This window comes from Typopeltis vanoorti, chromosome 12 (genome assembly GCF_054136105.1).
Source record: "Typopeltis vanoorti isolate ZY-2024b chromosome 12, IOZ_Tvanoo_1.0, whole genome shotgun sequence".
In the NCBI taxonomy this organism is placed as follows: domain Eukaryota; kingdom Metazoa; phylum Arthropoda; class Arachnida; order Uropygi; family Thelyphonidae; genus Typopeltis; species Typopeltis vanoorti.
The window spans coordinates 93,527,399-93,552,104 of NC_143560.1; the positions used below are offsets into that span (position 1 = coordinate 93,527,399).

General features: G+C 34.2%; 1 protein-coding gene across 1 annotated transcript in view; it reads left to right on the forward strand.

Annotated features, from left to right (window-relative positions):
• The window catches only part of LOC150101012 (ethanolaminephosphotransferase 1-like), a 240,020-nt gene that overhangs the window by 130,284 nt on the left and 85,030 nt on the right, over nucleotides 1-24,706 (forward strand). Inside the window, exons 6-7 of the mRNA XM_090402145.1 lie at nucleotides 8,058-8,320; nucleotides 19,354-19,465. Of these exons, the coding sequence (XP_090258271.1) occupies nucleotides 8,058-8,320; nucleotides 19,354-19,465 (375 nt within the window). The remainder of the gene's footprint in view (nucleotides 1-8,057; nucleotides 8,321-19,353; nucleotides 19,466-24,706) is intronic.

Genomic DNA, 24,706 nt, shown 5'->3' on the forward strand with positions numbered 1-24,706 from the left:
GTCGATGTCTGGAGGAGGAATAACCCATCGAAGGTAGAAACAACGTGGTGCCGCGGCCAGATATCGACGAGACTAGATAGGGTGTACGTGTCCCAAAACTTGGAACAGTATGTTCAAAGGACACGTCACACCACAGCACACAACATGTCAACAGACCACAAATTGGTCATTTTAAAAATTACACTCCCAGAGGTTATGGAAACAGCCAGAGGTCCTTGGAGGCTTCCTCCTACCTTTCCCAGTCTTTTAACGACCAGCTACAGAAACTGTGATGAATGGACAAACATCAACTGGGACTGGGAAAACTGGCTGCACTTTAAGTGGCAGGCTAAGGAACTGTTTCAAAAATGTGGGCGCAAAAGGGTCTACCAACAATGTAGATGGCTGAGGGATTTCTACAGGGAACTCGGCTGGTACCGGTCAAGCGAACGGAGCGGAGTTCCCTGCGGACATCTTATCAGACAGGTAGAAATAGAGCTGCAGCAAGAGTGGCAGTGTAGAGTCGATGACCTCGACTTTCGCACGAGACTCTATCTCAGAAATTTGGAAACACCCTCCGCCGCATTCTACAATCAACAACGGGTGGCAGCAAACGATGAAAGAACGATTTACCAGATCGAGGAGAAAGGCCAGATTCTAAATTCAACCCATGAAATACTCCATCACTTTCACCAGCAGTATCTCGGCATCTTCGCTGACCAGCAAGGCACGGATGACTTCAGTGAGTGGGACGTCAAACGTTTTCCCGAGCATCTTAGCGGCCTGCATGACAGGCCGATAACTGCAGCTGAAATAAAAGCCACGTGCAAAACGATGAAGACAAAAAAGACCCCAGGGCCAGACGGACTGGGGATAGAATTCTATAGATCTATCTGGGACCTTGTACTGCCAGCACTAATAAAGATCTTTAACGAATTCCTCACTTCTGGAAACATCCCCGAGGAATTCGCCAATATCCCCAAAAAAGACCGAGATCGGACCTTGTCAAATAACTGGCGTCCCATCTCCTTAACTAACCTAGACTATAAACGTTTCGCAAAAATTATCTGTACATGCATTAAGGGCGGAATAGAAAACAATAACAAGTTCACAGGTCTATGGAATCCCAGGTAGATCTATGGAATTTAATCTCTTCCTGCTAAGAGACCTAATCAGACTGGCCTACGAAAAAAAATACCCCCTGGCACTTCTGTCCACCGACCTGGAAAAAGCGTTCGACAGCGTCAACCACACGTACTTACAGGACACCCTAAAAAAAGTAGGCATAGGCACGAGACTTCAGCGTACAATTAAACATATGTACGCGGAGGCCTCGACACAACTGTCTATTAATGGGTTTCTGACAGAACCAATCCGTATAAAGAGAGGGGTTAGGCAAGGCTGTCCACTAAGCCCCCTTCTCTTTTCCCTAGCATTAGAACCCCTCATCAAAAGAATAGAGAATACCCCTGCAATTAATGGTATTCCACTGCCCCAAGTTTCCAAACAGTGTAAAATAGTATCATGTGCAGATGATGTAGTGGCCACACTCAGAGACTCTGAGTCTATCTGCATCTATCTTGACATACTGCAAAACTTCAGCATAGTCAGTGTCTCCAAGTTAATGCACAAAAAACCAAAATCAAAAATTTTGGAAATTTCCATAACACCGGACTTCCCTACGGTTTAGCGCTGCATACGCAGCCGCTAACAATACTAGGAGTTCCCTTTTCTGAGTCGCTAGCTTTACCAGTTAAAAAATTACAGGAAATAAGTACGGAAAAGATAAGTCTATTCAAACCAACCTTTTTCTCCTTTTATGGCAGAGCCACAGTGATAAAAACAATCATTACCCCAATGCTGATGCACACAGTCAATATCACAGGCATCACACTGCTACAACAAAACCAATTATCCAAAAACTCATAGATTTCTTCTGGAATGAAAAAAAACATGAGGTTAAAAAACAATACCTGCAAATAAAACATGAAGAAGGGGGGTACGCTCTGCCTGATCTCAAAAGCTTGCTTTATGCAAATACATTCAAAACCGTACGTAAGGCCTTAAACTCAAACCATATTTCAGGCCTCCTAATTAGATATTTTATAGGACTTTTCCTCCCCCTCTCTGGAACCACGGATTATGCTGTACCCCGTGCAAGGGTTGTGCCCAAGTGGTACCGCACACTAGTAAAATCACTCACAGTACATAGAGACAAAGGAACAGAAATCCTCACACACAAACCGAAAGCAGTATACTGGGATTTCTTCCAACTCTCCAGGCGTGATACACCACACCTTGGGACAAACAATGAAATTCTCTTTAAAAACATCAAGAATAGCTGGGGACAGCCTTTTAATCGGGATCTGGCCTGGCGAATAGCTTTTGGGCAGCTCCCGGTGCAACAGGTTAAATCTAGGTACGTACCCAGTCCGTGCGATCCCTTTTGTGATGTCTGCCGGGGCGTGGAAACAGTGCAGCATTTCTTTTATTTTTGCCCACCAGCCCAACGAGTCTGGCAAAGACTGAGCACAGCACTGGGAATCCCGATGCTATCACTAGAAGAGGTCATACACCTGCAATTCCCGCCATCAGTCAACAAGACCCAAAAATTCGCCATTTTTTAATTAACATCTTAAAGTTTCACATCTGGAAGGTATGGAAAAAATCCCAGGTACGGGATGCAAATTTAATGTACGCAGGAATAAGGAAAGGTTTCTTTTTTTACCTTCCTAAATTTCTTGCGCAAGAGAGACATCTACTAGGCGACTTTAAATTTGTGAACAAATACTGCAAACCACCGAAAATATGCTTTCTTATACAGGGACGCATCAAGCCCTGTATATTTCTTTAGTATCTCCAAAACTCCACCTAACTCTCCCTAGGAAAAGTAACAACCACTCTGTTCTTCCTCGCCACAAAGCTTTCGCTGGCATGGTTTCCTTTACTCCAAATAAGGGGGGTAGATCTGAGAACCCGGGCTGCGTAGGCTTACTGCGAGGCGGTGCTGCTCCTTGTGAGCGGCATCTCCCGGGCCAGTCTTCTATCCCATTCTAAGTCCCAGTGGTACCAGGTCTGCAAGTTACTTATTTTGTTCCCTTTCAGTTTAACTGACCGGACCTTAAGTTCTTTGATTTTTATGTAATTGAAAAGAAAAAAAAAGGTTCTAACTGAAATTATTGTTTTCAAAACAGGTCAATGGATCTCCTTCATAGATAACTGATGAAATTATTAAGGATAAATTTATAAGTGAACTATTAGTCAAAATTTTTATGGTTAAATTTTCCTTTTTTTTTTTAACAGATAAATTGAGAATATGTGTCACAGACCAATTAGCCATATAAGGCTAAACAGGTTGACTGAGGCCTCTTTTACCTCCTACTATCCTACTCTATCTTTCATTATTCTCCTCTCTTACTGTTTGCTGACCCTCAGCATGCTTTATTCTCCAATGGCCGATGATGAGAGACATGAACTCCCATTCGACCTCAATAAAGGTCGAAACCGGTCTGGGTAGTGGCCCCTTGCCTTTAATACAAAACATCATACATCCCCTTCTTGGAGATGTGTTTTGGCATTAAGGGTAAATATTAAGATTAGTGATCAGAGCTTGCTCCACCTCTACCACGAGTTGCTTTGGTCTTGCACTACCTGTGGGATCAGCTAGTCTTGCATATATATTGCAGGCGCAAACTTGACATTTTGTCTGTTTGCTTACTTGGAAAAAATGGAGTAAAACCAGGTTTAAAATTACTTGGTATCTTTAACATAACTATACCCAAGTTGAAAATACTTTCTACAACTGGTTTAAGTATTTTTTGGATTCTTTTTTTTTGGGGGGGGGGGGTAGCCATTGGCTGAGAAAGTGTCACGGATATGATTTAGTTCAGTGGTTAGGGATTGATCATATGAACAGATTATTTTTGCCCTGTTGAATAGTGTCTTAATAACTCCATATTGTTGTGAGGGGAGGGGGATGGGATTGTTGGTGAATGTATCTGCCTGTATGGGTGGGTTTTCTATAAACTGAGAAAACCAAGGTTCCATCAGGTTGGCGGGTGTCTAGGAAGCTAGGAAGGGGAGGTTATTGTTTTTCTCTTTTTCCAGGGTGAACTTGATTCTAGGGTGTTGGTTGTTTAAGTGTGTTAGGAAGGAGAGGAGTGAATCCAGGCCATGTGGCCAAATTGCGAACACATCATCAACGTAGCTAAGCCATATAGTAGGTTTTTTTGGGGCTGAGTTTAAGGCTTTCTCTTCAAAAGTGTCCATAAAGAAGTTTGCCAAGGGTAGGGAAAGTGGTGAACCCATGGCTGTCCCCTCTATCTGTTTGTAGAATTTTTCCTGCCAAACAAAATAGCCTGAGTTCATTGTAAACTGAAATAGGGCTGAGATATCGGAAGGAAATTTAGCTTGGATTAGCTCTAAGGTTTCTTTGAGGGGGGGCATTCGTGAATAAGGAGGAGACGTCAAAACTGACCATTATGTCATTATGTTGGAGTGTAAGGTTTTCTATACTGGCTTTGAAGTGGGCTGAGTTTTTTGTGTGTGATGGTGTGTTGCCAGTATAGTGTGAGAACGCTTTGGCTAAAAGTTTGGCTATAAGTGGGGGAATCAATGCCATCCACTATGGGACGTAATGGCACATTTTCTTTATGTATTTTTGGGAGCCCATATGTGCGGGGGGGGGGGGGTCTAGAGTTATATGGTTTTAGTCTGTTGGTAATCTCCACAGGCCAAGAAGTGACCTTCTTAAGGAGCCTATGGAGTTTTCTAATTTGAGAGTTGGTGGGATTGTATTCAATAGGGAGGTAAGTGGCTCAATCTAATAGTAAAGCCTTAAGCTTACCTGTGTAGTCAGTAAGATTGAGTACCACAGTGGCATTCCCCTTATCCGCTTTGGTGATAACTATTTCTTTGTTTTTCTTCAATTCTTGTAGTGACTTGTATTCACTAATGGATATGTTGGTTTTTGGAGGTTTTGCTTTTGTGAGAACACAGGCTACATCCAATCTAACATCGTTGGCGATGTGGTTTGGAAGGTGGCGAATCTCGCGTTCAATTTGGATCATTAATTCCTCGGCCGGTAATTTCCTAGGAGCAATGGCGAAGTTGTGACCACGTGACAGAGCGTTGAGTGCTTCAGGCTTCAAGATAACTGAAGAAAGGTTAACTACAGTGTTGGTTTGTAGTTTAAGTTTGGATGCCAGTTCTTTATTAATTTATCAAACTTGTCGATATGTCGACTCCGTATTCGTTCGAATTCTTTATTAGCCGCCATACACGAGACGTCATGTAGGACTGACCAAAGCTCATGATTAAGCGTATTTGAAAGCTCGTTTTCTAGCGCTAAAATAGCTCTGTTTATGTCGGCTAGGGAACTGCGTATAGATGTAATTTGCTTCTGAAGTAAAGCCTGGCTTGTCCTGTTGTAGATACTGAAAGCTTTCTGTGAAAAGAAGCGGTATTTACATTTTACACAGTTAGGGATGACTTGATTATCCCGGCAGCGTTTTAGGAATGCCAGACAGTTAAGTTGTCTGGATAACTTCAGCTTCAGTTTGCTGTAATGGCGGGCCTTGCGTGCGAAGGAATCTCTGTCGATGATCGTAATTCTTGTAGAGAGGCTTATACGCTGGTTAAACATGATAACTAATAATTAAGGAATTGACAGCGTATACTAGAAATATAAATTAAATAAACTTTAATATGTACTTTCCGATATTTCGGCAAACGTCATGTTGCCATCTTCTTGGGAACTTAAAGTTTTGTTATTTGCAGATGACAGTCATTATTGAAGATGATGAACTAGAAAGAACAGTGAAGAAGGAAAGAGATATGGGTTGATCATGAACATTGATGAAACAAAAACAATGATATTCAGAGAGAGAGAGAGAAAAGGATGAAAAAGCAAATAAAGGTCAATGGATAAGAGTTGGAAGAGGTTAGGAACTTCACATACCTAGGGAGTAACATGACACACAATTCAGACTGTAAAAAAAGTTCTTGGATAACAAAAGTGAAAGTAAACCTACAAGCACAAGATATGAAAAAGTAAATCAGTGAGCCTTCCTATAAAGCTGAGACTGCTGGAAACATGCATATTCACAAGTGCTCTCCATGGTTGTGAGACATGGGTAATGGTCAAAGATTCTGTGAGACAAATATTGACTTTTGAAAGAACATGTTATAGAAAGATTCTACAAATTAGATGGGTGCAAATGGTAACAAATGAAGAACTGTATCACAAAGTAAACTGCAAAGAGAATCTAAGGCAGAAAATAATTCAAAAGAAACTAAAGTTTTTGGACATATATGCAGAATGGATAACAGTAGAAAGATCAAAACCTTGATGCTTGGTACAATGGATGGTATAAACAGAAGAGGATGACCAAAGCAAGAGTGGGTAGATGATGTGAAAGAGTGGTATGGAAAGAGTTTGCAGGATTTGGGTCACCTGGCAATGGACAGAGAAATGGCAAAGAATGGTGAAGGAAGTAGCAGACACCAACAGTATTGTACCCATGGGCAATAAAATGATGCTTACCACAAATTCAGTATTTATTAGATTTAGATCTTTTACTTTAGAAATTAAGTCATCTGTGTCTTTTAACCTCCCCATTGGCTGAGGTGGATGAAATAGTGAGACCAAATTGCACTTCTATTGAATAACAATTCAATAGGTGTTACAGAGTCATATCCAGATTTTGCTGGATGTCTATAGAAGTCCTGGCTGGTTGGGGGGTTAAGTGAGATAGATAATGTCTGGAACTGACAGTAGTAGTTTGGAAAGTAACGGCACTGATACAGTTTACTATCAGACATCAGGGATTTTATGCTTTCTTATCTTTGGTATGCCATAAATCCTTTGTAGTCAGTGAGTCATGGAAAAGAGTACTCATAGTTTCCCTTTGACCTATAAGTTTATGTTATCTAAAGTATTATTTAGTCTACCTAGTTGATATATGGTAGGATCCCTGGTGATGGCCTTGTGTGTGTGGTTTGATCACATAAATAATATATACATCTTTGTGTTGTACTTAGCAAGATTTGATTTGAGAGTTTCTTGAATTTTTACCCTCAACAAACAGGTTAGCCAATAGTACAGTAGCACTAATATCGTGAATGGGCTAATGCTCAGATAATCTGAAAACTTTGTTCTAGAGTCTAAACATGGACCTTTATAAGCCACTTCAAGCATCCAGTAAGTAGAATGGTGATCTCACACCAGCCAAAGTAATTCATCTTCCACCTAAGCACATTCACAAAGCATCTATTCCTACATTGGGATTCAAACCCAATGCCTATTAGTTTGAGAGCAGCTACACTAATCACTTAGCCAATCAGATTGGCAGTTCTAATTACAATATTTTAAAAAAATTTTCTAAGCTTATCCCTGGACAGATAGTAATTCATTTTATGAAATATTCTAGATAAGAATTATGTGATTTGAAAATAGAATTTGCCTCTTTTTCTGTACTAGTAATGAAGTCAGAAAAGCAGACTTTGTTCAATTGAATTAAAAATGCCTAGAAATTTTATTATTGTTTAATGCTTTATCCAAGTTGTGAGCAAACAAAGTTTGTGCATGGAACTTTGTTGGCTTACATTTGGATAAAGGATTAAACAAGAATATAATTTTTTGGCATTTTACTTTATAACCAAGTGAAAAAATTCCTGAAACCATGTTTATATAACATACTCCATGCCTCTTTCAGGCATTCTAGTTTCATCATCAGTAAGGGGATGACAAGATATTAACATAGTTTACCTATAACATCTGTAGGAGAATCCTAAATAACATATCTTATGATAAGAAGCCTCCCATTTTTAAATTAACTTTTATTTCATTAGGAGAGAGAGGCCCTTTAAGTTTGAACGATTCAAAATTTTGTAAACCACATAAAGAATTTTGTATAAGCGTAATCTGTAAATGTAGTTGTAAAGTATAAATCTTTTCATTTAGTTTTGAAAATGTTGATATTAATAACATTATGCAGGTATCACTGTATGCTACTGTTAAGTAATCAAGAACTTGGCAAATTGCACCTTTTTTTTATTTATTTTTTATTTTTTTATAGATGGCATTGATGGTAAACATGCACGAAGAACAAACACTAGTGGACCTCTTGGAGAATTAATGGATCATGGACTTGACAGTTGGGCAGCACTTTTAATGCCTTCTTGCCTATATTCTGTATTTGGTCGTGAAGAATTTAGTTGCAGTCCTCTCCATGTATTTTTTATGCTTTGGAATGTTCAATTATGTTTTTTACTTTCACATTGGGAAAAATATAATACCGGTGTTCTCTACCTTCCCTGGGCTTATGATCTATCTCAGATTGTAAGTAATATTTATGTGAAACAAAATTTTTGTATATATCGTAAACAAGGATAATATAAGTAATAAATATGTATAATGCTGCTATTCTAATATGTATACGTTTTACAGGTTATAATAAGGTTTAGGATATAAAGATTTTAGTTTTCTAGAGCAAGTATAGTAATATCTTGCAGTACACATGAGATAGACATAATTGAATTTTTGTTTTGTCTATTGTACACATTTGTACTGTTGAACTAATGCTGCCGCATTTTTTTTTTTTTTTTTTTTTGTCTTCCTTCCCTTCTGACTAGGGTAAAAAAAAAAAAAAAAAAAAAAGTTCATGCCAGGCTATGTTTTACACATGTTGTCCAACTGGCAGTAGTTCACTTGACCTTCCAGTATGTCCTCCCAGATTGGTAGGCACATTTTTACACCTTCAGCAATATAGCCATTTTCAAGCTTTTTTGATAGAATTTTCATATGAAACTAATATTTGTGAAGTTTCTTCATAGTAATGTTTCTTATTTTGAGTTTTATAGATAACATTTGGTTTAAAAATATATTATGCATGACATAAATGGGAATATTTCTGTGCTAAGTGAAGTATGTACAGGGTTTCTTCCTGAGAATTCCCAGGAAAAATTTGAATTTTAAAATTCCAGATTTTTATAATCTTTTCTGATCTGAAATTCCCTTTCTTGCCACATATGAATAAAATAATTGGTATATTCCCTGAATTAACTGTATTCTCAGTTCCATCATGTGTGCTGTACAGCATAAAATTGATGTACAAAGAATGTTTGCAGTATTTAAAGAGAAAAAAAAAAAGGCAATAATCATACAGCTTGTTATCAGATGTATTGCAGACATTGTGCTGCAGTTGATCATCATCAAAAAAGTGCACTCTGTCATCTCAAACATAATAGGATGAAAAGAAAGGAAAGCAGTGAAAATGCTGTACAAATGCTGTAAAAAAAAAAAGGCGCTAATACAGGTAACCCTCGTATAACACGGATGTTAGGTTCCATAGAAATGGCGCATTATACGAGACTTAGATCACATAGAAAAAGTAGGGTTAGGTTCCGAAATCGTTTTTTTTTTTTTAAATTATATAAACAACAATGACATATCCAACAAAAACAATATTTTTATTTAATTCAGGTAATTCATGTAAGTTAAGAAAACATAAACTATGACAAATACGTAGTATAAAATTATAAAAATTACAAATTGTACATAAATTTCATTGCACATAATGCATAAATGTTTTAGACACAATAAAATAAAGCGCATATTTTAATCATCATCACTGTCTTCAGAAATAGCATTTCGTAGATGTTCTTTAAGTGGCCGGAGGTCATCACCACTTGAAATCTCTTGGACATCATTTGTATAATTCTTATTGCATACTTCGGCTGGTTTAGTCATCAAGAAGTCAGTAATAAGACTTTGCTTTCCACTATGTTGCAATTTTTTATTAAGTTCATAATATGGTGCTAAACAAATATCCAATTGTCTAGTGAATTTTCCCGAGCGCTCCACTGAGGGATCATTATCCGTAAAATAACTTCCTAACTTTCTTGCCAAGTCCAATCCTTCTCCTAATTTCTTTAAACTGAATTCTTTAACGGATTCATCACATTCAGAATCTTCGGCAGAACAGTAGAATTTTGAAGTCCATATTCTTTTTCTTGGTGTAACTTTCTACAAAACACTTGAAAAACCAATTTTCAAATATGCTAGCTGTAACCCATGCCTTTTTGTTCGCCCACCAATAAACAGTTATGATGGACTTGTCGAGCCCTTTCATCTGACGAGGATTTGCAGATCGGTTAATAAACATTGGTTTTGTCATGTAATCACCTGATGCATTACTACAAAAGTAGAGTAATTCTATCTTTGGAAACTTTGAATCCAGGAACTGATCTTTCATTTTTTGAAATATAGCTGTGTTTTGGCATTTTTTTCCAATATAACCCAAATTCATCTGCATTGAACACCTGGTCTGCACTGTAACCACCTTCTTTAATGATTTTTAAAAGTTCTGCTGGGTATTTCTGGGCAGCTTCAACATCTGCTGATGCTGATTCTCCCTGGATTTTAAGATTATACAAAGAAAACCGCTTTTTAAAATTTTCGAACTAACCCTTACTACCACAAAATCCATGCTGAGAGATTTCTTCTGAAGAATTTTGATCAAGTTCTTTTAAATGTTTATAAACTTTGAGAGCTTTTTGCTTAATAAGGTGTCCATCCAAAGGAATTTTCTTTTGAGTGCAATCTTCTATCCCCAAATCATTAGAGATTTCTCCATTTTTTCTATTAGAATATCACGAGCAATGCACTTGCACTTACTGTTGACTCAGCAATAACACTTTCTCGGATTTTATGTTAATTTTGTTTGATTGTTCGAATTGTTGATTCATTTAAATTCAGTGTCCTTGCAATAACTCCTGGTTTTACTCCAATTTTCAACTGATCCAAGATTTTAATTTTTTCTTCAAGAGAAATGAATTTCCTCTTCAATGTTGGTATTTTCCCTTTCGTTGCAGTTTTAGTGGTCATTACAATAAAAATAAACTTTTACATTAAAAAAAAAAGCATTACATATGTATGTAACTCACCAGAAAATAAACTGCTCTGCTTGAGAATAACACACTTATGATTTTAAATGCGCTTTCCTGGCAGAAAACGAAGACAATTTTCAACAATAAACACTTTATACAGTAAACCCTAGATGGCGGCGAACCTATGGCACTCGTGCCAGAGGTGGCGCATGAATGATTTACAGGTGATATCCTTTTATACGTTTATAAATTATTCAAGTTTTTTTTTAATTGTTACAATACGTACAAGCTGAATTTTGTTTTGCACAAGACAGTAGCTATAAAGACGTGCATATGATTAGTGCGGTATTAACAAAGGATCGCGCGACCCAAAGACAAAAGCAACCGACAAGTGTTGAGTTGAAATACTAATTCTCTTAAATCGAATTTCATAACATCTGAAACTGTCATAACAACATTCACTATTAGTTTTAATACATTCACAACAGGGTGTCCGTTCCGATGGAACTTCTCATTACTGACTGGCTCAACTCACACAAATGTTTCAACCCTTGGTTGAATTTTATGGCTTCTTGTTTGCGTTTGAGGTGGCAGGCGAACTCACACATTCATTATATGGCATGTTTCAATTCTTGGTAGTCTTTTATTTTAAGTTGTCTTTGTGATCTGTCATAATGACATCGAGAATTTCAAATGCAATAAAAAACCCTTATTTCATAATTGAAAAATTGGACAACAGTTTTTAGTTAGATACTGTGTTTCGGTGCAACATATGGTTTTGCTTAAGTCTATACAGCATAGTTTCTGTGAGAGGGGACATGTGACTTATTAGTTAGCTGTTTTTATTCCATCTGTCTCTAATTGCACTGTTTGTTGAGAATGACACAGACTGCAAAAGACTCTGTACAGCACCTTATTCAGTGATACAATAAAACTAAATTCGATACTTATAACTACTTGTGCGATACGGGCAGACACAAATTCAACGAAGATAAAATTTGATTTTTAAGTTTTCCGTAGTGAAAAATATGAAACAAAAATTTTAAAAAATTAAAAAAATAAAGAGTTATTAGAAATTGTAGACCGCGTTATATCGAATCTGTGTTGAACAAAGGATACTACAATTTGTAGACCGCGTTATATTGAAACCGCTTTGTATAAGTACCACATTATACAAGGGTTACCTGTATTTCTATTTGTCACACAGCATCTGCTAGAAGTAAATGAATAATTGATAAACTTGCAACAGTAGATGGAATTTTTATCTATACTACTGTAAAGAGTGATTTTATTAGAGAAAGTTTCTCTTTTGAGGCTGCAGTTAGCATTAAGGATAAGTTGATAAGTAATCATGGTGATTGTTCTGCAGCAAAGGCCTATTCTTTAATTAAAGAAAGATTGATGTCTTGAAACAGATGTAGTTGGGACTATATTAGTGATGGTGCTGCAGTTATGAAAATTATCAGTGTTTCAACATATATGTTACAACCACACACTTAATTTTGCTGTGACAAATGTTTTATGTCAAAAAATTGAAAGATTGCAGTGATGGTAGCAAAAGTTAGAATGATGATGATGATGATGTAAATGAATGAAGAAACACAGTTAATTAAATTCTGATAATGTGGAATGTGCTTACAGAATGATGTTTAATCTTCAGTATCTAATAAAAGGAAAAAAAATGTTAAACTGGTTAAATATTCTCTAACAAGAAATTCTAAGTTGCAGAAAGAAATAATAAAGAATGAAAAAGAAAAGATAGTTAAAAAATCATTTTGGACTGAAAAACACATTAGAATGCATTAAAAAGTATCATCGACAGAATTTTAAGGAAATCGCTCTTATTTATGGGAGGACAACTGTGTAATAATTGCTAAAAATATATTAAATTGTTTAAAACCCATACAACTTGCCATTGAAAACTCTAAACAATTATGATATATCTACTAACAAGTGAAGGAATTTTTAGATTTCTCTATCGTAATTTTGAGAAACAAAAATTTTGTTTTGAGTAAGAAGCTTTTGAAAGAAACCGAACTAAACAGCAACTTTTTAAACATAGAGATAAAGCTTTAGTACAATTGATTAAGCCATATGAATGATGATTTTTGTGTTATAAAAAAATTAAAATTATATGATATGCAAAATCAGTTATGGGATGAATTTTCAAAGAAAAGTGTACTTCAGTAGAAGTTTGAAACAAAAAAATAATAGGAACTAAGAAATGGAAAATTATTATCTTGAAGAATTAGGAGAAGATTTTTAAAAAAGAGAGATCAAGAGATATATTCATTTTTGTGACAAAATCAAACCAATTTAAGGTATTTTCATCATTAATAAGTGAAATGAATAATATTATATTAAGTGACATGTATAATAGTGCGTAATGCAAAAATTCTGCATTAGATGCACTTCTAACAATCAGACCTATGTCAATCCAAAATGAAAAGAAATTTTTCTACTTCGGATTTATTTATTGCTAAACAAAGATCTAGACTTTCCAACCAAGCAGCTAAGGCTTTGTGTTTTTTGTTTTTTTTTTTAAATTCTATTTTTAACAATGAGTGTAATTGTTCGTATTAATTTCTTTCCACAGCATTAGTACATAATTGAAATTTCTTTTATGTTAATCTCAAACTCCAGGGAGTCCAAAGGTTCATCGAGGAAGGGTACCTACTCTACAGCTTTCCGTCTCCACCACTCCACCAACTGCAACTACCTTCATCATCTACACCAATGCCATCTACCACCGACCACCACCACTAGTATTTGCACAGACAATCACAAACATCCATGCCCACGGCAGGATTCGAACCTGCAGCTTCTGGCTGGAGAGCGGATACGCTAACCACTCGGCCAACCAGGCCTGCAATAATATATGTTATCTATGTATCTGTACACTGTATACCAATATAATATATGTATATTTTTTTGTTTTGTTTACAAACTTTGAGTCTTATTTTTCAGTATCTAATACTAGTTAAATTTTACTTTCTTCTTATATACTGAAATGTATATACAGTTCGTTATACATAGCATTTTATCACTAGTATAAACAAAAAAATTCTTCTTTAAGACAAACTGCAAATATTAAATATTAAACAACAAAATAAAATGTTGGGAATTTAGAAACCCTAAGTTTATTTTATTTTATCATTATGCCACTGCACATCACCTACAGAAACATCAAAAGAAAATAAAGACAATAATTGGTATAAGTATTTTCTCCCTCTTATCTCTAGAAATATACAGTTGTTCTTGCATTTATTTTATATACTCGTGCTGAATGTTACTGTTAATGTAAAAATCATTTTCATTTTATTTTCCAGTAGTACAAGCATCAAAAGTAAACATTTTAATAGAAAACCACAGTCATTCTTCCTTTCATAAAATAATTGAATACTTTGTTTTTTAAATCATTTCAGAAAGAAAAAAAATTCAAAAATGTCTAAAATTATATTTCTCATATTTCAGTCTCAAATAAAGTCTGGTACTTTGCCAGGTTTGGAAACGGATTTCATGAAGCTTCATAATTCTTTATTCCTCAGATAATTTCCAAAAACAAGAAAAGCGTTGCTAATCTTTTAGGATTAGCCAGGCTTGTACGTATTGTACAAGCCTGGCTAATCCTAATATGCTAATAGAATGTTCAGCTAAACTGGCTGTGCCTTTGACCAGGCTGTATAATATGAGTTTCAGAACAGGAAAAATTCCACAGGAGTGAAAAGAAATATATAATAATCCCATTGCACATGGGTTGTGCAGACTGATGTGTCAACTATCAGTATCTCTGGATTGGGGGAAAAAGTTAGTAAGAGCTCATATACAGAAATAGGTAGATAGACAAGCTATACTTTGAAAAGAACAGTATGGATTTACTAAAGGAAGGTCATGTTCTAGTAGTTTGCTCATATTTTATAATAATGTTATGAGTGAATTGAATAAAGAGAATATATACACTGTGATACTGTTTGACTTTGCTAAGGCATTTGTTAGAATACTACATGAAAGTTTATTGCATAAACTGGAGAATATGGGATTGGAATATACTTGGGTATAAATACCCAGATATTAGAAACTGGTATATGGGTGTGTGAATCTATCAGATTTAAGGTGACCAGTAGTATATCCTAGAAATCTCAGACCATTGTTTTTTAGTCTATACATTAATGATGTTGGGAAGGACCTGACATGTTCAGTTGTTCATTGATGATGCAAAGACAGGCAGAACAAGGGTAATCATGGATGCTACTGATATATGAGCCATTCACAAGCCAAATCGATTAACTCCTAACTTTTTATATTCATAATAAATTTCCCTAATAATAAAGATTAACACCACTAAATGACAAAATTTTTGTTGGCCATCAAATAATAAATAATTTATTTCAGAAGCCAATCTAATTAACTCCATACTCTAATGTAAATTGTTGCAATAATGCAATTCAAACGCAGAAGCAAGTACTTAATGATAACGATAAATTGTTTAGTACTGTCTCATCACAAAAAAAGTAAAATAATTAATACGTTCGCTGCCACGCCCCTCGGGCAAAATAGAAATATCAAAACTGTCTTAAGTTTATTGAAATTGGTTCAAAGTACAGAAATAAGAGCTGAGTCAATTGAAATGAAATTTTTGGTAAGTGGACATAGTTATATGCCTAATGATTCAAATTTTGCCATTATCGAGTCACATGCGAAAACAATTCAAAACATTTTTTCACCAGATGATTGGTACAATATAATCAAAATCAGTAAGAAAGTACCATTTAATGTGGTTCAAATGACTCATCAGGATTTTTTCTCAACAAATCCTTTAGAAAATTCTATCATATCCTATGAAATTCAAATCCTATGAAAATTCTATCATAGAATTTAGAAAATTCTATCATTCTATTTACTGGTAACCCTGTAACTTTAACAAGTCACAGGGTTAAAATTAGAAAGGTTGAAACCCCACGTCATACAATTCAAATATGACTTTAACGAAGATTCAGAATTTCATGCCATTAATATAAGAAAATCTGTAGCAGGGTAGACCACTAGGTCTGAAAAATGTAGACTAGCCTTTGTTATATCCTACAGGTAGAACTGTGACAAGAGGAAAGATATGATAGACCTGTTGAAATTCATTCCTCCTATTAAACTTGATTATTATAAAAACTTAAGAACAAATCGACATGACGGGACCTCAAATACAGCTGACAAAGAAGACATCATTTATGTTGCTGATGAATCAATTTAAACAAACTAATAATAATAATTGTAACAGTAACAGAACAGTTATTATTCATTTTTGTGAAAAATCTTTAATAAAAAATGCATGATAATGAAGTTTTTCTGTAATAAAAAAATAATTTGAAGACTGAATTTGATGTTATTACTTTTTTTCACTTGACAAATTGATTAACTCCCTTAGGCATGCAAAAATTGTAATAATAATACCGATTACTCCAAGGATATTTTATCTTATACATTTTATATGTCGTTAGATAAAAGCTACATCTGCAATAATACATTCTACAGTGTTTATTTGAATTTATATTTTAAAAAGAATTTTAAAAAACAATGTATATTATTTTATCACTTTTCTCCACTTTTTGTTTTATGGAGTTAATCGATTTGGCAAGTGAGCGGCTCATATAGCACTTACAGAATGATTTGAATAAACTGGAACAGTGGGCAAATGATAATGACTATCAATTCAGTGTTAGTAATTGTAAAGTTATGCATTTTGGCATGATGAGATTTCCAACAGCATATTATATTGGTGGGATTATGCTACAAGTAAGTAATGAGACTAGGTATCTTGGAGTTATGATTGATAAAAATTTGAACTTCAAAGGTAACATTGCAAAAATTGTGAGTACAACAGAGAGGAAATTTCAATGTTGAAGCAAACACTGACCAGTAATAATAAAGTAGTCATTTTGCCTCTTTACAAGCCCTCGATATGACTACATGTGGACTACTGTGTGCAGATTTGGTCTCCTGGATTCAGATAGGATAAAGAAGCTGTGGAAAGGATGCAGCAAAGGAGTAACAAAGATGATGATTCAGATTATGGAATGTAGATAATGAGGACATATTGAGTATATATAAATGCAGACACTGGTACAAAGGGGCGAGAGGGATAGAGATGTAGAAACTTTTGAAAAGGCATTATAGGTTATTGACTAATGAAATCTTTTTGTTTTATATGGAAGGTGGAGAGAGAGAGAGAGAGGACAATGGAGTATCTGTGGATCCTTTCCTTGTGGAAATTAAGTGTGTGTGTGTGTGTGTGTGTGTGTGTGTGTGTGTGTGTGTGTGTGTGTGTGTGTGTGTGTGTGTGTGTGTGTGTGTGCTGTTGAGAAATGGGTGAGAGCTAGATTTATCTCTCACAGAACTGTGAATGAGTGGAATAGCTTGCTTGTTGAAGTAGTGAGTGTATCTATTATGAATGAGTTTAAGAGAAAGTATAGTAGCTGATGTGGGTGATCTGTGGCCTCTCTCGATGAGTCCTTGATTCCTTTGAGGTCTCAGATAATGATAAGATTAGAAGAGTATAAAATTTTAAACATATCTGAATTTTTCAAAGATGAAGACAATGATGTTACATTTAGTATAGAATTTGATAATGGTGATACAGTATTATATTTGAGATAACATAAAATATAGAACCATTGAATAAGATAAAATGACAAGAATGAGACACAGATAGAAGAAAATGTTAAAAATGTGAAATGTAATAATGTTAAAAGTGCCACTATCTGTTGACCATTTTTCAAAAATAGACAGCACGCTGTCATTTGTCAGGCATTCGTATAGATTTTTTTTAAAATTCCTCTATTACTTTCTTCTCAAATTCATAATTTTTGAGTCATTATTTTTATCTATTTCTATCTCATTACCTATCTTATTCATTGGTTCTATATAATAATAATGTATTTTATGTTATTTCAAATCAAATACTGTTTATCTGCCATACTGTTTATATGGAATTTGGTATCAAATTCCATACCAAATGTAACCTCATTGTCTTCATGTTCAAAAAAATTCAAGTATGTTTAAAATTTTATATACCTCTGATATATTAAGTGCAATTTCATGACCACCTTGTTTTTGGCAAAGCTATGTTTATTAATCTGTTAATAAACATGAAGTGCCTGAGATCTATCCAAGTTAAATAAGCTATGCTATAAACGTTTTCATTATCTAACTAACATTATCTGTGTTATACAAATATAATTATCTACATAAAAATGGTTTAAAAAAGTTTCATAAGAGATGCTTTCTCTCTTACACACATGCACACACAAATTAAGTTTAGAACAAAAAATGTATTAAAGTTTTACTAAGTAAAGAAAAAATCCTTGGCTAATTATTTTTAGAATTAAGTCATTTCCAGAATCAGAACCTTGTCACTCTGATTCCAAGTTAACATTTTTCTCAAAAGAAATCTCTTTCCTTAAACTGAAAGAAAGATATATACTTCTCCTACCTCAGTAAACTTGTTTAAAGAGCTTAAAAAATTACAGTGCTTCAGAAAAATATCTAGGAAAAAACAGAAGTCGGTTTGCTTGCTAGTTTTTTTAAATAGTCCTTTCTGATGAAAATTCCCCCCCCCCCATTTCAAGAATACATTTCCTTTTTGTCTTCAATACACATAATATACAACATCTTAGATTGTACAAATCATGAAAAACACTGTTTAGAAGGAAACACAATTTTCTGTTTTAAAACAAATAATGTTTTCTGTCTTCAATCCATTTTATTGACTGGAACAAGTCATGAAGAAAACAACAGTAGATCAAATTGCTAAAAGGATTCACTTTTTCCAATAGTGTACTACTGTTTATCCTTTTAGTACAATATTTAGAGGCCTTCTTCTAGATTTATATCTCCTAGTAGTCTCTTTCACAAATGAAACAAACAAAATGAAACAATGCAAAAAAAAAAAAAAATTCACAGCTGTTGCTCCTAGTTGTGCTGCTTCCTGGATGTCTACATGTGTACTACTTGCTTCAAACCTGCTTGTTAAACTTATGAAGTTTTCCTCATATGGATAAGACAAACAACATGTAAAATAAGTCTTCAATTAAGCAGAACAATTTTTTAATACAGCTTGCAGTTCATTAAAAAAAAACTTATATTTGCTAACCAAAATAAATTGTATGCACCTAATGTGTACAGTGTATACATTAGGGTGCCATTGCCATTACAAAAGATTGCTGAAGTTTAAGAGTACCTCATAACAAACTCTATTTCATTCCATAAATGAAATTTCACATGTTTAAAAAAAAAAAAAAATCTGCATGTTATATTACATGATTATAAATGGACGGGGTGCATCATTGTCAGGTCTTGGTGCATTTATTTATTATTTTTTTTAAATTATGTATTTAAGATTTTATTTATATGCCTATAGATTTATAGCAACATGTGAACACTACTATTTCCCAGAAATGCTGATAATTGGATAATTTTTGTTTCATTTTTCAGATTCTTGTAATCACTTTTCTTATAACTTATTTTAAATCATACAAAGTGTGGAAGTTTACTGTTCCATACATCAATCTTGGAAGTGGTGAATTTGTAGAGCTGCTGTTACATGGTAGGCTATTTTATTATTCTTTCATATTAAATAGGCTATATTGATAGCATGATTTTTTGCTTCTTATTCTTATTTTAAAAACTCATTTAAACTTTCATGCCTTCAGATATTCATGATAAATTTTAATCATATATAATGAGGAATGCAAATAAAATTCTACTAAATACAATTCTGACTCCATATACCTAATATACACAAAATGAAGGCTTCGATATTTTTGTATTACTTCCTCTAGCAATAAGGAAAATTCACCTGTGAGCGCAACACTGACACACCACATCAACAAACATGTATCAGCTACTTAATCAATTTATATCCAGTATAGATAGATAGTTATGTAAGATGTTTCACTGGTCAAAGTTCTGTGAAGTTGGTTGAACTCTCACAATATATGATTTCAGATATGATTACAACAATCTAAGGAAGGTGGAAGAACTCAAAATTCATATATTATAGGCCAATCTGTGTGTCAGGCATTGTGGTTAAAGTGTTGAAGAGGTTAGTGAGAACCAGGATCCAGAATTGGGTTCATAACAGTGGTATCGTATTTCATGCATAGCATGAATTTGCTAAAGGAAGGTCATGTTTTACCAATCTGTTTGCATATTACAATAAGGTAACAGGTGCATTGGACAAGGGAAATGGATACACAGTAGTATACTTAGATTTTATAAAAGACTTTTGATAGATTGCCACATGATAAGTTGATAGTTAAACTAGAATGGATGGAGTTGGATATTAGATTAGTGCATTGGATTGGAGATGGGGGAGTGATATCCCAGAAGTGGAAACTCACTAGTGGCCTAGAGTCTGTTTTAGGGCCATTGCTGTTTAACCTGTATTGAGGAAGGTTTGAATGGGAGAAAATTCAGTGGTTTGGAGATGCAGAGTGAAGAACTATAAGGAGTAGAGCATGTTTGGGGCTTTACAAGAGGATTTAAATAGACTGAGTGAATGAGCACATTGAGTGGGGATTCAATGTTGCAAAGTGTAAGGTTTTAAAATTCAGAAAACAAAATGGAATGTAGAGTATACACTTTGTGGGGATATGTTAGAGGAGGAGGAAATAAAAGATCTGGATGATGGTGGATAGGGATCTAAAATTGTGAGGACAGCAGAATGAATTCTAGAAATGATGTGGAAGACACTGACTTGTAGAAATAAGGAGATTCTGGTGCCATTGTATAAGGCCTTGATTAGGTCACATATGGACTCTGAACAGATTTGGTTACCTGGTTTGCAAAATGATGATGAGGTATTGGAAATGGTCCAGAGGCAATTGACTAAGGTGGTTTATGATCTCTGGAATGCTGAGTTTGAAGAAAGGTTGAGAAGATACAATTTACAGAGTAGTAGATAGGAGGAAAATGATATTGGTAAAGATGTATAAATGATAAGGGATTCTTATCAGATTAACATTGAAGAGGTTTTTCATAGAATGGTAGGAGATGGAGGGAGGACAATAGGTCATCCCTGGAAGCTGCATGAGGAAGGTGTAAGCAAAGGAGTGAGAAGCAGGTTTTTTGCATGGATAGTGGTGAATGATTAGAATGCATTGCCTGAGAGTACAGTGTCTGCAGGGAATGTGATGTATTTAAGGCATATTATGATGAGCTGTGTGTGTATGAGAAAGGAACTTCCCATGCTGTGGATCATTGACTCCAGGCAGTTTGAGGATAATAGTCTCACAGTCATATATTCATATATCATATATCATTTATTCATATATTATATGAATTGAGAAATTTTAAGTTAACAAATTATGGTCCGATCATGTGTGTGTTTAGTATGCAATGTAGATTGTAAATGAACTACTAGATATATATGTGCACATTTCTTAAAGTTGATTTGCTGCACTAGTTATTCTTTGGAACCAGCTAAAACTGTGACTTACACTAGCATAGAGTATAAAGGCACAAATGATACAGTATAGCATACATGTTACTGGGAATGAGTCTACCAGTCATGTGAATCTGACATCTCCAAGAAAATGGCATTATTTCACATGTCTGCACTTGAGATTGTACATTTGTTCACAACATGAATACCATGAAACAGTCTTTCCAGTGCCTCTCAGTTTCAAAGTCATTAGTTGCACATATGATTCTTCAGCAGTAAGAAAGATCTCTTTCATGTGAGACTTTGCATTGCCCTGAAGGAATGCAATGCTGTTGTGATTAATTAGTGTGCTCTGAATTTTGGAGCAGTACATTGAGAATCCATTGTAGTTTTGCTGAGTAGTCATCCTTTGTGATTGTTTGGCCAGAGAGTTGAAGCTTGTGCTGGATAATACAACATGATAATACAAGTTTTATTCTATCAGACATATTCAACAAAATCTTCTGTTCTTGAATTGTGAACTTCAATGTGAATGATGATGATAACCAGCGATGTTATCATTTGGTAGTGCTGTGGTTAAGCCACTCCCATTGCACCTCAAAAAAGTGGTCCAAAAATAGATTGTTGTTGTGGTATAAAAAAAGCAATTAGATAGTTTCTGAAGTGTGTTGTTGGCTGTCATTTTATATATGTGAGATCCACATGACAAGTTTGCACTTTGCCCATCAATCAAATGAAAATTAATGGTTTTATTACTCACACTGAATCTTTCTGCAAGCACCTGCCATGCTTGACTTGAATCCAACTAAGTCATCTCTTACATGGTGCATCATCAAGTGACTCATAACCTGTTACAAATATTTTGAACCATTTTTGGACTGTGGATTTACTTTGTACTTCACTGATTGCCATGAATATCTTACTGGCTGCTCATCTATAGTATTGCCCCCTGTCATGCATCACTGTATCTCTGCCAAGTCATATATTACATTATGCTTTATACTTATAAGCATAGACATGCATGAATAATGTAATTAGAGGTTAGTTTCCACTGTTTTACTCAACTTCATATATTAGAAATAACTGTTATGAATATTATAAATATAATAAACTAAGTGAAGAAACTTTACTCCAGAACAGCTATGAGAGGACCTAAAAGTCCATGCAGTTCTTGGAAAGTTAATATTTAGAAAAAAAAAATTATGAGAAAGCCATTGTAGTTAGTGTTTAACCATTTGATGCACACTGATAGTATACAAATGATGTTGAGTCAGTACTTACCAGTTGCACTTCACTCTGCATAATTGGTATGAAGCATTTGGTAGGCATCAACTGATTCAACATCATACTTGGTATGAACCATGCAGTTTTATGTATATATATGCTGCTGTTAAAGTATATAATTCTCTTATTCTAAAGAATAGCAGGTCATTTTAGTTGAAGTATGAAATAAGAGTTTTATTTTCATACTTTGTCTAATTAATTTCTGAAATACCTATATGTATTCTGTAAAATAAGTAGTTTTAGTTAAAATATATAAAAATAAATATTGGTTGGCAAAGTGTTGCAGTGGTCCATTATATTTCTGATATAAAGAATATGATTTTAACTTTCATAAATTAATTGATGTCTGATGAATACTAATGCAGAATGTAATAGTAAAAGTAATATGCTAATACAAATAGTATAAAAAACACACTTGTTTATTTGCACATGATGAACTAAAAGTATTGAAAAGAAGGTTCTTCATGATTATTAGTTAGTACAACACTATGACATTCAAGAGACAAAAAAAAAAATTCAGCTACTGATATATTACATCACTAAAGAAGATTTATTTGGAGGTTTTATACCATCCACTTAACAGTTGGTCATGGAGACAGAGATACGATGATTAAGAAATTAGATGGCATTATAAAAATATAACACAGGCAAATAGAAAGGCATTTCTTGCTTTTTTAGTAGCATACCAGCAGAAAAAGAAATGTGGAAAAAAAGGTGTGGTTGTGAAGCCAGTGGTATTTTCTGAAGTTAATAATCATTGTCAATTGGGGGGTAGATTTAACCCCCCAACTGGCCAGGACATCTATAGACGTCCAGCTAAATCTGGATATGATTCAGACGACCTGTTGACAGAACATTAATAAGAAGTGCAATTTGGCCATCATGTCATTTAGAAGGTGTGATAATCTCTCATGCTGAAAAGAACACTTAATCAGATTATCTTGCGCTCATAGCTGTGTCTCAGTTGCCTATAACAAGAAATGCAGTTCCTTGTTCTATGCTGGGTAACTATAATCTTAGTTATATTGGATAGACTAAAAATATAGAAATTATTTTTATTTTCTCTTTTTATTGTACAATACAATTTTAATGCCTGGATAAAATAAAGATCCTTGCATAGTTTCTTCACTTAAATATTACCTTGCCTTACCTTGGAGAGAACCAATTTCATTTTTAATTTTTTTTTGCATTAATTTTTTCTAATTGCTTACTCCACAAAGCATTTTCTTTGTTCTTGAAGGAATTAATTCACGTTAATTATTTGAAATATTGTTTTAAAAAGCCCTCCCGATGTTCGAGATTGTTATATTTTTGTTCAAAATCATATTTTGAAGAATACTTCATAGATTTCCTAAGGATGTGCTTGAGTGACTTTGCTTTATAGAATATAACATGAAATTCTTTAATCATATCACTAAATTTTTTTTTCTTTATATTGTAATCTACTGTTCTTTGCACTTTCACCTTCTTCCCTGTATAATTGATCATTACAAAATGAAATTAACAGTTATGATTTAAATTGATATGTATATATTTTCTGCTAGTTCAGATATTATGCTCCAATTTTATAGTAAGCAATATTTTTGCTTTTATATATATATATATATATATATATATCTATTACAAAGTTTTGTAATAAAAATTTCCGCTACAATGAAGTTCGACAGAATCAACAATATTATTGTCATATTTCTTTTTCTCATTTGGGAGAAAAATGGTAAAATGTCACTCTTATAATTGTATCAGATGTTATAATGGCAAAAATAGTAAGAAAAAAATCATTTATACTTTCTTTTCAAAACACAAAAGAACATTGAATTCACCCAATGAAAAAGAAAATACATATTTTTCTTGTGTTATCTGATTTTTTTTCTTGTAGTACAAAGAAGAAATCACTGTACATAACATGGGAGAAAGCAAGAAGCCAAAAATCCGTAAATTGATTACATTATAACTAATAGAGAAATCATGTCAGAAAAAATCATTTATGTAAGAGTTCTAACATCAGAAGATATAACGACATTTTCTTCTAGTTTAGATATACGTGGCATTTGAAGTAGCTAAACCTTTGCTACTATTTACACTAAAATAAATGGGTATGCTCCCCAAGTGATTGAT